The sequence below is a fragment of the Neolamprologus brichardi genome, chromosome 7 (genome assembly GCF_056152115.1).
Source record: "Neolamprologus brichardi isolate AB-2024 chromosome 7, ASM5615211v1, whole genome shotgun sequence".
Lineage (NCBI taxonomy): Eukaryota > Metazoa > Chordata > Actinopteri > Cichliformes > Cichlidae > Neolamprologus > Neolamprologus brichardi.
In genome coordinates, this window is record NC_142110.1 from 3,759,939 (window position 1) to 3,778,023 (window position 18,085).

General features: G+C 40.0%; 1 protein-coding gene across 3 annotated transcripts in view; it reads right to left on the minus strand.

Annotated features, from left to right (window-relative positions):
* LOC102799331 (UPF0606 protein KIAA1549) overlaps nucleotides 1-18,085 on the minus strand; it is a 43,559-nt gene that overhangs the window by 25,224 nt on the left and 250 nt on the right. For 2 of the 3 annotated variants that reach the window (XM_087842861.1, XM_087842859.1), the window contains exons 2-6: nucleotides 17,180-17,470; nucleotides 2,669-4,765; nucleotides 2,462-2,550; nucleotides 761-920; nucleotides 509-639 (exon numbers count right to left, since the gene is read on the minus strand). In XM_087842861.1, coding sequence (XP_087698987.1) covers nucleotides 509-639; nucleotides 761-920; nucleotides 2,462-2,550; nucleotides 2,669-4,765; nucleotides 17,180-17,312 — 2,610 coding nt within the window. In that variant the 5' untranslated portion in view covers nucleotides 17,313-17,470. Of the gene's footprint in view, nucleotides 1-508; nucleotides 640-760; nucleotides 921-2,461; nucleotides 2,551-2,668; nucleotides 4,766-17,179; nucleotides 17,471-17,773; nucleotides 17,859-18,085 lie in introns of those variants that run through there. The other variant, XM_087842860.1, reaches the window with a different exon arrangement.

Here is an 18,085-nt window from a genome sequence, read left to right on the forward strand (position 1 = left end):
TGCCTTATAGTGTGGAAAATACGTTATACAGAAGAAAAGAATATATCGTGATATATATCGTTACCGCACATGCTTCAAATTATATCGTGATATGAATTTTAGGCCATATCGCCCAGCCCTAGCTCTCTGTTTTGTTTTTTCTATAATGCTCATAAAACACTGTCAATTACAAATACTTTACTTTCAGCCTTTTTAGATAATAACAGGATAAATCTCTTAAAACACGCAGTGCATAAAGAATACCACAGATCAGTGAGTGAAATGACTTGATTTGTATTGGTCAGCTTAGTGAACAAACAACAATTTCAGCTTTTTTTCTTTGAGTAAAAACTCGATATTTTTTAAAAGTCTTTTTGTTGTATTTGGTCAAGTTGATAAGAAATTAAATATGTAATTTTTTCAGATTCTTTTAGATCCTAAGCCACAATGAAAGCATCCTAATGAAAACATCCCAGCTGGAATGCACCTCCATGACTGCCCATGGCTTCCCTCACTTTGTGCCACTCACATGCACTGTGAAATTAGTCGACTCCTTTGATCGCCTGCGGACTTCGGCGAAGGCCCTGGTCAAACCTCTCTCGATGCTCTCACTGAAGTTGCAGAACCGCACGTCTACGTGGCCAGGAACAAACTGCAACACTGCACAGACGAATTGAACACTTTCTGACTGAGCTTAAAAAATAAAGGTCATCACAATATTTCAAATTCTGCTAAATGCTTCAAGTGCCCTCGGAAAAAGACTCAACAAAAGGTCATTCACCTGAGTGGACTTGATAATTTCTATCTGGCGTCGACCAGTTTGGAGAAACAGACAAGAAGCGGCGCCCCGACCTCCTCAGTGCATTGACGACAGATATGCCTGTGTACACGACCGGACCCGACACCACTCGAAACACAAATTTTGGTGGTGGATCCACAACCTACATTAAAAAAGCAGAAATGAATTGTATTAAAGAGACACACACTGTACATTAAGTAACTTATGTTAAATAGGCTGTGTATCGTCTGGAACTCAATGTGACAGAAGTGGCCTAGCTGAGTTTGTATGTGGCGCTGTGACAATCACAAAAACACAATCTACATAAACGTACCACCAATTTACACCCACACTCTGTGTGAGCCATTACAACTCCGTTCACTCAATTGCTCAAAAATCGAACAACATCTAGCTCAGTAGGTAGTAGGGGTGGGGGAAAATCGATACTGTGTAGTATCGTGATATTTTGTTTGCTAATAATGTATCGATACAGGGACAGCAGAAATCGATATTTTGTTACAAAAAAGGTTTTTGTGCTCTGACTTCAGAGCATGTTGATCCTTTTTCTGAGCAAGAATCCTGACATTCCTTCACTGTCCAAATGTGTTTAACTTGTTTTTGGCAGCAATAAACATGACAGTTTACTTATTTTAATTTAAGACATGTTTTATTTTAATTAAGTTTAAAACTTTTTTATTTAATGTAAAATTATATTTTGTTTTAATTTACTTTCAAATTCTTCAGTTGCTGAAGGGGCTGCATAGTTTTCATAAACTGCATAGTTCAGAATAGCTATAATTGTACCAGATGGTTGATTCAGTTAAGTTGGACTAGACTGTAATACAAACCGTTCAGTTTGTCAACAATAAAACTGAAATGAGAGAAAGACTGAGTGCGAGACTTTGATATTAGATAAAATGAATATTGATAAAGTTTACCTTTATGTACAGAATCTGAATATCGCAAAATATTTTTAAAAATTGCAATAATATTGTATCGTGTGTTAAGTATTGTGATAATATCGTATCGTGGGATGTATGGTGATTCCCACCTCTAGCAGGTAGCGTGGTCGCCCCATGATCGGAAGGTCGGGGGTTTGAATCCACTGAATGGCTACCCTGAGGAACCCCCTGAGCAATGTACCATCCCTACACATTGCTGGGCACCTGAATAGTGGCTGCCCACTGCTTCACTGAGTGAATGGGCTAAATGCATCAATAAAGTATACATTATTATTATTATTATTATTATTATTATCCGTCCATTCGCTTCCACTTATCCTTTTCAGGGTCGCGGGGGGTGCTGGAGCCTATCCCAGCTGTCACAGAGCACGAGGTGGGATACACCCTGGACAGGTCTGTCGCAGGGCTAACACACAGAGACAGACAAGGATTCGCACTCACATTCACGCCTGCATTCACACCTGGGCAATTTAGATAGGTTAATTAACCTATCCCCACTAAGTGCATGTCTTTGGACTGTGGGAAGAAGCCGGAGTACCTGGGGAGAACCCACGCAAACACGGGGAGAACATGCAAACTCCACATAGAAAGACCCCGGGCTTATAGTGGAATTGAACTCAGGACCTTCTTGCTGTGCAGCAACAGCGCTAACCCATTTTCCCCCCATATTTTTCTTAATTGCAAAAAATGGTTGACACCTTGCATTATTTAAAATATATGGAAACATGTTTAATAAACTTACTTGCAGTTCCACTGATTTGTTAAATTCCCCTTTCAATATGTCTCTGACCTGAGATTTAGCATATCCTACAGTGGCCCCGGCTGGAAAACCTTGTGAAAAAAGCACAAGCTAATGGTCAATGTCTCTCGCATACTCTACTGTCTATAAATAACTCTTTCAAGCTGTGCACAGTTAAGTAAGACAAAACAAATTAAATGCCTAACTTACCGATCCTGATCAAATAAGCGGGTTTGTTAACGTTGCAGAGGTACGATCTTGATGTTGGTGCTATAGCTGTGATTTTACCAACAGTGGTAGAGATGACGTTGACAATAGTTGAGGCTTCAGAGGTGGCAGTAATTCTGGTTGTGGCTTGATGGGGAGTAGTTGTGGCAGGTGTACTTGTGGGTGTAGTAGAGACTTTATTAACTGCACTACTGGTTGGGATATAGGTCAGTGTGGCTAAGGTGTCAACTCCATCTTCAGTCACCCCCTGATCGCCCATCACAAATGGAGGGGGCAGAGTCACATTCTGAGGCGTGGATTCAGTTGAAACTATAGTTGCATTGAGAGTTGGATCATTTGTAAAAGCAGACTCTTCAGGAGCTAATTCTGTTGTACCGGCTGTGCTATTGGCAGCAGGCTCAGTGGGAACAGGGGAGAAGTCTATAGTTGCAGTTAAGACAGCAGTTGCATCCATAGTACTTTTTGGGGGAGACTCTGTAACATACCAATGAACATATGTAAGAGAGGAGGCAAAATTTAAATCGTCTGGCAGCAAAGGTGTTGTACTTGGTTGCACAGCTTCTGTAATTGAAGTGCTATCCAGGCCAACGTTGTTTGTATGTGCAGACCAATCTGTGGTGGACACCTGACCATCCGAAGAAGAAAAGGAGTGGAGGGAATGCGTTGGGACTATGGAAGGATCAAGAAAAGGCTGAGAGGCATTTGCCACCTGAGGACTCTCCTCTGTGGTTACTACAAAGCTCGTTTCATCATGAGGCTCAAGCCCCGAGAGATCACTGGAGGACTCCTCTTCAATCACTTTTGTATCATTGCTGAAGCTGTTGTTAGGTGTGCTGTCTGTAGTCCTGATGGACACCACAGTAATGTTCCCCCTGTGTTCAGCTACACTTTCTGAACCGTTATTCTCCTTGGTCAGCTGATTGTTATAATATTCCAAGCTGTTCATATCTGGCAAAAGGACATCTGTCGGTTGGATTGTGTACGTATCTGACCAATCTACGTCTGAAACGTCAGGCACGTCACTGTTAGGTGTTGGAGTAGGTTCCAGGGAAAACTGAACTGTTGCTGAAAATGAGGAAGGATAAGTAGATCTAGGAGAAACTACGGTGCTGTACGCTGTCACGAGGCTGGGGGAAGGGGAAACGTACAGAGGATTCAGCGATGAGGGAGATATGCCCACTCTGGAAGGGAAGGACGTGTCATAAGTTTCTGTATAGTCTTCTAGATCATATGAGTCAGAGGGCACCTTGGTGACCAGAGAATAGTCTTCTCTATCTGCATTGAAAAAAGACATTGTCTCCAAGTAGTCCCCAGACCCCCAGTCTACTTCCATGGTGTTGGTGGGGTAGAAGTCCTCTGGAGAGAGCTCTGTGGGTTCAGATGAAGGTGATGCAGGGTGGGGGGTGATGAAAGGCACCTTGTAGCCAGGAGACTGAATCTCATCTGGGTTGGGTAGCATGTTTATATCATATACATGTTTGTTTTCCAGTGGGGGATTACTGGAGCTCAGCTGGTCTGCATACATTGGTTTCATATGTGAGTCCTCTGCTAAAAGGTCTGTGAAAGTCTGAATGGGTGGCCCGAGAGGCCCTTCAGGTTGGAAGGTCATCCTTTTCTCAGAATTAAGACCTAGCTGGGGCGTTGGAGAAGGCTTTACTGATGTTATGGATATATTTTCCCAAGGCTGTAGCTGGGACTTTGTTTGAGCTTCTGAGAGAGATGACCTCGCCAGCTTCCAGCCTAAGGAGAGTTCAGCTGGTCGTTGAAACTGTGGCCTAGACTCCCGCACAGGTACAGATGGTCTTAAGGTTGGAGTCGTCAGAGTGTGTGGCTCTTCTGCAGAGGCATCTCTTAACATGATGACTTTGGAGTTTTCATATGCAATATGCCCCCTATTAATGTTATCAGCAGTCCTAACTTCATGGCTTGGTTCAGGATTGGATGGGAGGGCACCAGGTGAGTCTAGACTGTCAAAGGCAGTATAATGCGAGTCTGGTAAGGCTAATGGTGATGATGTAGGACTTTGGATATCTCCAAGAAATCCCATGGGATCATGTGTAGAGTCCAAAGGAGATTCATCTGCAGAGGAACAAAGACAATGCTTCGTATCAGTACAGGAAACATAGGGGAAATTATTTAGAGAGACAATGACTGAAAAAGAGGCTAATTCTAAAGAAATCATTTGACCATTTAATTTTTATTGCTGAAAATGGTTGTTTCAGTAATAAAAAGACAAAGAAATTCCCTGCCCTATGAATCAGTAACTGTAATTTCATCCCTTGTGAATGTTTACTTTGTACTCTGGTCTGTTAACAGGAATGAAGGCGTGTGATGCAGTCAGTGTTGAATGTGTGATTTTAAAATGTTGCACACCGAGCCAAGATGAGAGCAAACACGACTTTTCACGGCAGACAGGGAGGCTGCCTACTCTAAGCTATGTTGTATAACTGGACCAGCATTGCATTAGTGAACATTGGTGTTATGTTTACTGGTGTCGAAATGGCCAACATCAACTGTATCATCTATAAGGGTTTAAAAAAATATAATGGAAGGACATCATAATGGAACAGGGTGCATTATGATGTCCATTTGCAACAAACAGTGAACATGAAGACAATGCACCCAGATGAATTTATACTTACAATAAATCAATACTATATTGAAAATAGCTTGATCAGATTTAAATTTCAGATCGATAAAAAAGTGGAGATAGCTTCCCAGAAAACATGCATAGATAGTATCAGTTCTTATCAGTATCAGACTCCTGAGAAAAATAATTAGACCTAGTCACTAGTTTAACTCTCCTTTGCTTAAGTGGCTACAAACAAACAAACAAAAACCAAAAACGAAAGAAAATGTCATTAGAATAAAAGAGCAAGGACGGTCTCACAGGCTAATGATGGGAAAATCATTGGGGAAGCAAAGAAAAGCCGACAGATTTCTTTGGTTCCAGTTGTGAATATGCTGACATACACGCACGGACCATATGTCTTAAGATTTTACCAATGAACTCTCGAGAGTGCATTTAAGACCATTTTTAATGGCACCTGATCTCAAACTGATGGATGGTGCAATTTCCAGCTCATCAGCAAGCCCCTCTACAGTGCGCACGCAACATTAAAATCATTAAGGCCGACTTTTGAGCAGTCAAAATGCAGAAATAGCAAATGCCGCTTACGCAACGCATTTCAAACTCTATTTAGGTGCCAAAGCACTCCATATTGCGTAACAAAGTACATGCACATCATGCATGATTTAATTTGGGAAGAGTCTTGATTACAAGCCACTGCCTGGCATATTTAACACTGCCTACATGAACTGGAACAATTCTTTAATTATTAATGGAAAATAGATGTTTTACACTTATCTGCATATGTTTGCCTCTTTCATATAAACAAATATGTTTCACCAACTTTAATGCATGGCAGTCTTACTAATACTGCAAGAATTTAACAATGTCAGTTAAACATAACTATTATCCATTACCAGCCTATTATCAAATCAAATGATTTTACCAGTGTTAATGGCAGCTGTTTATCTATTGTGATGATTTAATTGTCCACTAACTAAAAAACACGGTTATAAAAATGAAGATGTCTTTGTTTCACGAGTTTATGGCGGAAAATCATCACAACAAAACAACCACAGATAATCAGAGACCGGATGACTTAGTGTGCCTGCTTACAATAAATGATATGTTTATTAATGCTGTTGGGTTTATGGATAGCTAAATGACTTGATGCAAGGCTCACGTCTGCACTGAGCCTTACAAACATAAACTCTTTTCAATAAACTTGGTGCAGACTGTAAGTCTTAAATTTGTCACTGAAAGTAGGTCTTGAACAGAGCAAGACTTCAAAGGCACCATTGTTGTCATTGCCAGAAGCTAGCCACCAACAGCCTCTACATAGTGACTCAGCAGCAGCTGCAAAGGCTGCTGCTTTTTGTAGTTCACAGACGCTCTGCAGAATCATGCACTCTTGAAAATAGCCACAGAATAAGCTAAGGGAGAAGACTATTTTTAACAGCGCTAGTGCAGATCGCATCGCTTAGAAAAAACATCAACAAAAATGAATGCATTTTTGGGCCGTCATCTTCAATTTACTGCATCGAGTCATACAAGCAGACGCCTCTGGCTTGGCCCAGGAGAAATCTCGTAGCTTAATTATAACCTACGCTGGTACCTTAATCAAGTCAACATGCTAACACAGCAGAGCATGCTGGAAAGGACTTGGAAAAGAAAAGCCAAGTCTTTCTTCTGTGAAGGCGAGTCTGTCTTGCACATTTTCCAAGATTCTTGGTTTCTGTGCCAAATCTTTGAACCCACAGGGATGTAACACACAGCTGGGCAGACGCATGTGTACACTGCACTGAGCACACAATAACAGAAGAAACACCAAAATAGAAGGACGTCTAGTTATCTAGTCTTTACAGAGAACACAGCAGAGAAATGAAAGTCTATTCTATCTAGTGGCAGCAAATCTTTTATAGGTAACTGTGAGAAAGATGCTATTTTAACTACTAATAACTCTTAATTAAGTCAAACTCATTTGGCTGTGATAAAAAAGATGTTTGGAGCAACAGATATATAAAACAAGAAGCAAAGACAGTGCAGACAAGCTTTATATAAGAGCATGTTGGAAAACAATGCTGATGTTTGAGGTCACGCTGTTAAACAAGACCCCAAACTGTCACCTCAGCTCAACACACCATTACAGTGACACAGTGTTTCATATACAGTCACATTTGTGATTATTAACCAAGAACAGATTACTGACAAAAACATCTAAACACAAAAACAATGATTGACAGGAGAATGATGATAATAATGATAACTGCAGAGATGTCGGCAATGATGATGATGATAATTATCACGGTGGTAAGTAAAGACAGGATGAAGGAAAATGGACAGCCAACATTTAATTACTGATGTATTAGAACAAATCTAACAACACTAAATTGCAAAAGCTGAATTACAAACATACAAAAAATTGACTGTCTATCTGTAATACTTAAATATGCACAGTCGACATAGTTGAAGGCTAATCTTTGATGACACCCTCGGCTCAGTGTGACAGACAGCAGCCCGAGTTAGGGCTAACATTACAGGACGCAAAAAAATGAACAATGGGCTAGAAGGCTATCCTGCGCTACCACCTGTTCCCTGAAAGAGGAGCGCGTCACACTCGGCTGGCCGCTCATTGCTTGGCCTGCCTGTGAAATGATTAAGCACTGAGACACGTGCAGATGGACACCTCCGCACACCAGGTCAGGAGAGCATAAAAGTCCTCAGCAAACGTACATGATAGTGTCCCAGTTTCTCTTCTCCCTTTCTAATCTCACTCGCCCACCTACAGCAGTCACCTTTTTAAAAAATTATTATTATTTCCAAGGTTTATTTTGGCGATGTACCCTTATTTTACTGCCAATGAAGCTAATCACAGACACAGGACGTACTGAACCAATGAATAAGTTGCATTACTCATCATGTAGGAATCAGAAATTCCATTTATTCATTGAAAATCATAAGTTCGTAACATCCCAGTAATTCCAGCTCATCGGATCTCAGTGTCCCTTTTAGCCCAGATTTTCTCTGAGCTAAAAAGGCTAAAAGTGCTCATACACTTAAACAAATGTGAATTTGGCCGTTAACCTGTTTCACTACAACAACAACAACAACAACAGTGATTGCAAACTTTTAAGTGGGGGTATTTTCTCGTTACATTAAGCAAACCTTACAGATAAATTTTGCAGTATTTTATACCTGCACAGTTGGTGTGGAGCACCCACAATTTTATTGTACATGTACAATGACAGTAGGGCTGCCACAAACGATTATTTTGATAGTCGACTAGTCACCGATTATTTTTGCGATTAGTCGACTAATCAGATCATCATCCATTGGACGTACAGCGTACAGCTTATTGCACCAGCAGCATCTGCTCTCATATAACTATTATTAGCTTACAGCTTTAAGTGTTTAAGGTATGTGCTAACTAAAAATAAAGACAAGATGATAGTTTGTTAAATTTTAATGAAATTTGCAGATTGTTTCGGTGAAGTTTAATAAACTCCTTGCTATCTAAAATATAATGGGGCACCAGAGCATCTCACACTTCTGATAATCAGCTGTCTGCTTGACGTTTATTCAGCTGTATAAAAACCATAACTTTAATCTCAGCCAAACCGATTTACTCAGGAACAAATAAAATACTACAAAAAACCAAACAATAACATTTTTAAGTTATCTAAGTGACTTATATATGTTTAACCTGAGTAGCGAAAGGCGGCGGTGGATTTGAAGACGATTTGCCGGGAGTCCGGTGTTCTCACGGCTCTAGTGAGCCTAGCCCCCGGCTAGCTATCGAGCTAGTGGGTAACAGACGTCTCCGAAAACGTTGGAGCGCTTTTGAAAATATGTGGTGTCTTGATAAACTGAGCAGATATTTGAGGTTTACACAGCTACATTCTCGCTTGAAAATATGTTAAACGTTTATTTTGTGACCCAGAAAGAATAATAAGAGTAATATTAAAACTAACTAGCTGCCGCCATTGTTGGAAACTGAGCTGGGCGCTATGAATTCTGGGACAGCTTCTTCTTCTTCGGGGTTTAACGGCAGCTGGCATCCTTGTACATGCAGTGCTGCCATCTTCTGTTTCAGTCCGTTATTACACTCTTAAATCCTACTACTTATTCCTGCGTCTTTTGTGATCTTACAAAGCTTCAAACGACGCGTCGACTATTAAATCAGTCGTCGACAATTTTGATAGTCGACGTAATCGTGACTAGTCGACTAATCGTGGCAGCCCTAAATGACAATAAAGACTGTTCTATTCTATTCTATTCTAATTTAACATACAGAATCTGCTGATTGCTTTTGATCAACAACAGGCGCTTGAGTGAAAACTTTTCCATATTCAAGCAAGTGATGGCACAAAATTAACACTCTTTCTGTGTTCTGGATGGTTTGTTCAGCTTCTGTTTATACAGGCAGCTCTGGAGTTGAACGACTGCCAGCAATCATGTAAAAAAGGTTCTGACGAGAGAGGGATTATTACTGATGGTGGCTGATGTAATGATCCTCTCTAAAATCCCTCCAATCAAAAGAAGAAGAGACTGCACTCAAGGCAGAACCTACTTCAAGTTTTTTAAGTAGCATCAGACCAGTGACCAGTGTGCAGGTTACACATTTATCCATTTTAGCCAAACCGCACAAGAAGCTGGTTGATTTGTATGAGCATGATGCAGCGATAAAAGTTTAAATATTTTATGCAGCATTTTTATTTAAACCGTCAGATAAACATCATTTTAAGGAATTTTGAGTGATTGAAAATTTGAATGATTCTCTGTTTTGAATTAAGTTTACAGAGTAGAAGTGTAAAAAGGAGAAAAGATAACAACGTACAATAACTGTACTTTACACACACAATAGTAAAGCCTACATCATGAACACACACACGCAAAAAGGAAATCCTCCAAGTGAGCTGAAATGTGATTTTGCCTTCGGTGTCTGCTTATGAAAACAGTTCCCAGGGCCCAAACAAAGAGCTGATAATGCCTCTCAGCAGACAGCACTGCGCTGGAACTGAATCGGAGAAAATACCTTTCACTGGTCTCCTTTACTCAGCCAGACTCGAGGCTCACATAGACTGAAAAATGCATTTTAGAATTATGCTTTTACATTTTCCACATTGTTTTTTATTAAAAATGTATAATGTAAACTAAAAAAGATATTTATAAAAAAGTGGCAAACCCAATCCATTATAATTGTACTGCACACACACAATGCTGAAGCTCATAATAATTAAAACAAACCGATCCTGCTAGCAGAAATGTTATTTTGACATTCCTGTCTTCACATGAAAACAGATCCCAAGGCCCAAAGAGAGGACCTAATAATGCCTGTCAGCAAACAGCACTCTTGTTGACGTCTGGAACAGAATCAGAGAAAATACCTTTCACTTGTCTCCTTTATTCAACTAGACACTCACATATAAACAGAAAGAGGAAACAATGCAATGACTCGGTGCTCCTGGAAAAAAGGATTCGGGATGTAAGAAGTGACAGACATAAGCATGTCTGCGAGGGCCGAAAATAATAATTAATGTGTTCCTGTCTCCATCTGCTTTAATCCAAGTCGGCGAGGATGAGTATGCATATTTTTGAGTGGAAGAGACTCAGCAAACAGTCCACACTAAGAGTAACATGAGTCTTTATACAAAAAAACAAATAAAAATCTACAATTATCCCACAAAGATATATGTGGTCCTGCTGTACTGGTCAGAGCTGATTTTACAGGGAAATTTTATAGGAACCGATTACTGGAATATGGTTACTTACAATATGAATCAGCCAAATAGCAACACAAAGATGTGTTTGTAAATACACACACAGCAAAGACATTAATCCATGCAAGCACATATGTCTATTTAAACCAAGAAACTTGAGATACCAGTGAAGGAGTGCTATAATAGCACAATTTCCTGTGTTTGCCAGATTCGTTTTTGCTAAAAAAGAAAGTAATTTAATGGCAGTATTATTCGGGGGGAAAAGAGGACAGAAGAAAGGGTCTTTTTAGCATTAATGTTAGCTAACTACACCCCCACACATGGTTCTGTTTTCAGCTCAGCCCGTTGCGTGACTGGCGCTTTTCAGTTGGCAGGAGCCGTGTATGTTGAGAGCAGTCATACAATCAGCGCTGACGTTTGGTTTATCAGGGAAGCTTTTAAGACGGGAAAGATTTAATTGTTTTTATCAGCAGAGTTCTATTAGATCTATTTGTCTCTGCCAAAACGAAAGAAACTCCCCTGACAGAAAAAACCCAAACGTCAGAGCTATAGAGGGTACATTTATTATAAACACACAGTTTTTTTTCTCCACTGCAGACACTTGTTGAAGTCAGCTTACACCAAGCAGTGGAAGATTAAAGAACAGACTTAAATCAACAAAGTACGGCCTATAAACAGAAACCAGATACAAATGTTACAGTTACCGATGAGAGTCAAATAAAGGAAATAAATTAAACTTAACAGGCTACGTCCACTCGTACACGGGTATTTTTGAAAACGGAGATTTTCCGTTTTCGTTTTAAAAAATAATCCCGTCCACACGTAAAGGCAGAAATGAAGGAAAACGCTGCTAGGAACATGCCAAAGCAGCAGGTGGCGCTATATTCCTACCCGTGTAGAAATATTGGCCAATCAGAAGTCTAGAAGCCTCGGTGGGAAAAAGTAAACAAAGCTGGGGCATAGAAGCAGAACCGAGTCGTATGTGTGGAGGGACAGTAACTGTGTGTGTGTATATGTAAGCATTTAAACACTGCAGAGAGTACAAGTAACAGTATTGTAGAAATTCATTTCACCGAAACAATAACGTGGCGCACAGTGTGACGTCAAAAAAGGCGCACACCTTTGACGCTGCGTTTTCTCTGTTTTTCTCATCCACACGTAAATGCAAAAACGGAGTTTTAGAAAATATCCTCCCTGGCCGGAGTTTTTAGAAATCTCCGTTTTCAGTGACCGAAAACGCCGTTTACGTGTGGACGAAAGGTGCAAACGCATTTTCAAAAATACCCAGGTACGTGTGGACATAGCCTAAGTTTCATAGTTAGAGAGACTGTTCTGATTTGACCAAAAATGAACATGAGACCTGACTGGGGTCATGCCTGCACTTAAAATACCATCAAATATTAATGTGACCTTTGTTTTTCTTTTCTTTTTCCTGAGGGAATACTTGTTTTTAAGACAACAGCAAGATGGGCATAAAAAAAGAGATGCTTTCACCATAGAGAAGGAGGTTATGATGATGTATTTGAATATTTAACTCGAAATCTGGACACGCTCATTCACTTTTAAAGTCTTGATTTTCTTTAAAGACTGGAAGGCAAAGAATTGTAAGCAGAGAGGCCCAGAGGACTGTATCAGTCAGCACCCTCTTCTATTTTGTCTCATTACACTCTCAGACGTTACGTTCTGGATTAACAAACACTGTCTGCTGGGCTAGGTCAAGTTCCCTATAAAGCTCGTAGGAAGCTGCTTTCAAATAACTCATTTTGTCTGAAGGGTCAAATGCTTACTGTTTGGCTTCTAAGTGGGTGCAGTAATCCTGAAAGGGCCAAAACAAAATGATTTCGCCTGGAGAAGCTGAAAGAAGGCCGTGCTGAACCGAGCCATCTGCTCTGATAAATATATAAATAATCAGCTGCAGCTCATCAGAGCAGATTTGTGCTCAGCGCAATATGGCCTCAATGTGGCCTCCTGTCAAATCATCAACTCTGCATTGCACATTTTAAGCTCCTGACACTGGCACACTGTTGGTATAAGAAACTGTAGGCAAAGTCAGGGAAATGTATTTAATAATGAAAGTTTTACAACTCTGTGTTTCTGTAACTAATAACTTTTGCAGAGGAAGGCAGCCGAGTTCTCGGTTTTTAACAACAATAAGACTATTTTTTATTAATTTCTCTCAAATCTAATCTTTAAAAAGCAGAATACAGAATATTGAACTAGATAGAGTGCAATGTTTGCTTTGGTGCTGAATTTAATAAACATTATGCTAATAATCACATATGGAAGGAAGGAAGTCAAAAGCAAACAGACAGTTTCTATAATATTACTGCAGCTGTTATAATTCTGTTTTATACTATTTGAATATATCTGCTCCAAAAAATGGGTAAAATCTAATCCTAACACAATATTAATAAGTAATAATGTCTGGCTTTGAAAAAACAAACAACAAAAATCAACTAGTCTTTTTGTAAATAAGATGCTGTGTAGGTTCGTGATACTCTGGTGGAAAATTGCCTTGGTAACCCCCACCAAAATAAGGGTACACAAAATCACTACCAGATGTACATTCATGGGCCAGACTATGGCACCTTCACATCACAACCCACGAGCAAGATGCAGGTAATAGCAGGCAAGTGGAAAAGATTACACAAAGTCGAGTGCAGCCATTGGCAGAACAGCCGACTATATCAAAACTGTGATGTGTATGTGTGCTATCAGACACGATTATCAACAGAAATAATGACGTTAATAATAACACTGGAGAGTTGAGTTAAATATTCGTCAGTGTCATATCATTCGCTGTCTCTTGACCAGCAGACCAGCTTCTACCACGCTCAGCAGAGCCAAATAATGGTAGGAGAGGCTAGTGAGTAGGCAAGGTCGGCCACTGGCTGCTTCCCAGGAGCTCGTTGTGCTCGGCCTCCAGGCCTGGTGAGTGCAAAAGTACCCAGTGTTTGGCTTTTGATAGGTTCTAACATTGATCTGCAACTTGCTTCCAGCTCTAATGAATAATGAATGCCCATATTGTCATCCCACACAGATCGCATTTCACATGGAAACAGACTACACTGGTAATTAGACAGGACTTTGCTGGCCTGCAGCTTTCTATGCTGAACTTGCCAGTGATTGTGGTGTGGAGAGAGAGAGAGGTACTGCTGAGGTAAAATTTCAAGGGCGTTTTATAAGTTTAGAACAGCATCTTCCATATTTTTAAATTCAGATATGAAATTTACATGCCGAACTATTTGTTTAACAGAAACTGTTAAGAGGAGAAGCCTGACGGAAGTCAGGACACGGGTCTCCTGTGTGGTGTTGGGTCTGGAGGAACATGCTCTATTTGACCCAGAAACTGAAAGAGGAAAGCTGTTAGACTGGTGACATCAGTGTTGATGCAGACTACGGAAAGTTGGAAAGCTGTCATGTTGCTGATGAACAAAGTGAAGTGAACAGTGATGGGTGAAGACCAGCAAAATGTGTGATCTCACAATCACAGACTAGAACTGAAGAACAGAACCTTTATTCCAAGCATTTTAGTTCCCAGTGCAGGATAACGAGTATTTTACAGCCTCATGTCACCAGATAAGAGCTAGAGAGTGTATCTGACATTAAAGTAGCTGTATGAGCAGCAATGGTTACACCTCTTAATTGTGTAAAAGAAATTTTCCTTTCAACAAAGCAGCAATATTGTTGTATTACACACCTAATACAATATACACTCAGACCTTATTTTGCACTTCTGCTATCAGACCAACAAATATCCAAAAATCCCTATTGCTGAATTCTATGCATTTCCTTTTTCAATATTTATTTAAACACTTTTACAAAGCTTTGTTTGAGTTTTAATCACAAGATAAAAACGACTCTTGCTTTACATTCCACAAAAAGTAAGACTGCTCTGTAGTAGGCAGCCTGAACGTGGGCAGGTACCTGTACCAATCCAACTAGAAGGATAACTAGCAGAGCTAGTTCTTATACTCCATACCATTTCTGCTTTATCTGCAGAATCACAAGTTATAATGAGAGGAACCGAAGTCCCTCCTCCTCAGGGGGCTCTACAAGATGCTGAGTTCCTAACTTCACTTTTCAAAATAAATAAGTAAACAAATGGCAGCTACATTGTAGCCACAGCCACCCTGGGGCGCACTGACAGAGGCGAGGCTGCCGGACACTGGCGCCACCGGGCCCTCTGACCACCACCAGTAGGCAACGGGTGAAGTGTCTTGCCCAAGGACACAACGACCGAGACTGTCCAAGCCGGGGCTCGAACCGGCAACCTTCCAATTACAAGGTGAACTCCCAACTCTTGAGCCACGATCAAGAGTTGGGAGTTGGAAAATGCTTAAAATGAAACAGGCTACTGTGGAAGATTTAGCAGCTGCCTGAGATTTGTCCAAATTAAAGGAGAAGTGTCTTTAATGATGCTTGGTAATACCAATTTACCAATTTATCAAAATATAGGACATGAAGGATGAAAATGGCTAATAATCAATGCTGTTACTTTTTTGCTGGTGTTGTTATTTACTTCCTCTATTCTGCCATGAAAACAAAAAATGTTAATTCTAAAAAAAAAAAAAAAAAATTTTGAACATTTGATCTGAAATAAGATTTAAAAAACTAAAAAGAAACTTTCAGATTTGATCAGTATTTTACACAGAATTAGCCACTAGCTAAATAAATGAGAAAATAAACAGGCGAATTCTTACAAAACAAACAAAAAAAGAAACAAAACAGCCTTAAAATGTTTAACCATAAACAAACAGATGTTAACCATCGACGTATATCTAGCGTATGCTTTAGAAGGCTATCACCAGAAATATGTTCATCTCTGAATGCTAATCAAAAATGACAATCAAATGCAAATAACACACATGTCAATATATCAAACATGCAATCAGATGTCGTGCTTGACCAAATGATTTGATAGTATTGTAGCTACACGCTGAGAAAAACTGCAATATAACAAATGGCTGATAGCTGTGCTAAAAAGCTACGAATGGAGGTGTTATCAAACAAGTGTGAGTTTAAGACTCGCTAATGCCTAATTTCCTGCACAAGGTTTTCATCCAGGCATTTAATACATAATCCTATTACCATCCAATATCATGAGTTTTTGACTACCCTCTAAACACGGTCTTTTTCACTGGCCAGTGTGTTAGCGGGATAATGTCACTATCAATAAAATTAAGCCCAGACAAAGCACCCATCAAGTCGGAGGGTTTAGACATTTTCTCTTTCTACAGTTACTGGAAGTTGGTTTAACCTCAGACTCTGCGTACAAGAGGAACTGAGTCACTTCTGATTCAAGGATGTGTCTGTGTAGTCTTCAGTGTGACTGCATCAGGGCAGAAAGCACTGTTGCTCATGGAAATCATAATAGTGGTAAGTTCACACCGAAGTGAACTAACAGACATAGAAGCTGTTTCCACAAATGAAGTGACAAATAAAAACGAATTCATGTATATTTCTATGAAACCACTCATGACTTTGTCATTAAGGACCTTTTTAAGGAAAAAAGTTAGCAATAGTGGCTTACACTTAAGGAAAGCAAGCTTATGACTGGAAGCTGACTGGTTAAGTTGGCTTATACACAGCCTGTAATAATAACAACCCCCAACTACATGAGCGACGCAGTTCAATGGCCCACAAAAAAGGCATCTCCTGGATGTTACTGGTTATATCAGTTGTTAAAATATAGCACATATTTGTAACAATGAACACATTATATAGAGAAACTGACTAAAGCTTCGGGGCTTCCTATTTCTCTCTGACCAATCCTCAGGATGAGCAAGCGTAAGCTATACCAGAAGCAAACCCATCAAGATAAAGATCTTGATTGCACCCAGAATGGATCATGGATACATTAACACAATAGTATCACAAAAAGAGACAACGTGTGTGTGAAATACTGACATTTGCTTTCAGGTTAGTGCAGTTATTCAGTTAGATTGAGTGAAAATCACAAAAAAAGACGTAGAATTTGCAAATCTAAACATCAAAAGAATCGCAGATACACTCCTTGTAGCGTTCTTAATCTGAAATAAACATCAACGTGTGCCGATGCAATTTGGAATATTATTTCTAAATGCTGTTCCTCAAAGCTACCTGAATGTTGGACACGATATTGATCCGTGCCACTTATGTAACACAAGGTACTCGGTGGATCATGTTGTGCGAGTCGGCAAAAAAGGAAAAGTGTTCTCTTACCTGCCCCAGGTAAGTCAGCTGCGATCACTATTAACAACACCGTTACCACCAGAAGCGCAGCACGCTGGCTGTGGGTGTGCATGAGAGCTTTGGGCATCACCACCAAACACACAGTGGAGACTAAACCTGCCATGGTACGGTGGGTGTCGAGTCAAGGCATGTCATCCGGTTAAGGAGAGAGGATTCACTCCAAAAAGACAATCGCAGGTTAGGTTTTTGTGAGCGCCTTAGTTTGCTCTTCTTCACTTTAAGGCCCCTTATTCCATCACATGTCTTTGTAGTGGAGAAAAACTGTTGAAAAGAAGCAACAGTGAGACATTTAAAAACAGATTATGTTAACTTAAGAATCCTCCAGTAAACTGAAGAACAAGTGAAAACTACTTAAATCATTTCAAACCTGCAATTTTAGGGTAACATTAATAACAGATATCATTGGATGATTGGAGCAATACATTTTCTTTTATCCATGCCCTGGATCGTTGATAAAAAGTGAGTATTTCCCTTATTTATCCTGTAGTTTTCACACTCATGGCCAAATTGGTCGTTAAAACAGCGACTATTATCCCATCAGATAAACAAAACAAAGCAACTTACTCCACATAAGGAGAACAAATCTGTAAGGAGGTCAAAAAGGCAAAAGACGATCCATCCCTCGGATGTATGGCTAGCTTTAAGACGCTCTCACAGCGGGTCTTATCATGATACACTAGTCTCTTGTCCTACATCCCGTCCCGTTACTTGCAAGCTTAATGGTCATGTGGCTTTTCATTTAGCTAGACAAAGCAGGTTCCATCCCTCGTTTGAGTCAGACAGGAAAACGCTACACGCTGCCTAGCCAAAATAATTTGATGATATATCCCAAAGCTTGCGCTCAGTGCATACATAAAGCGATTTTTCCTTCTCAAT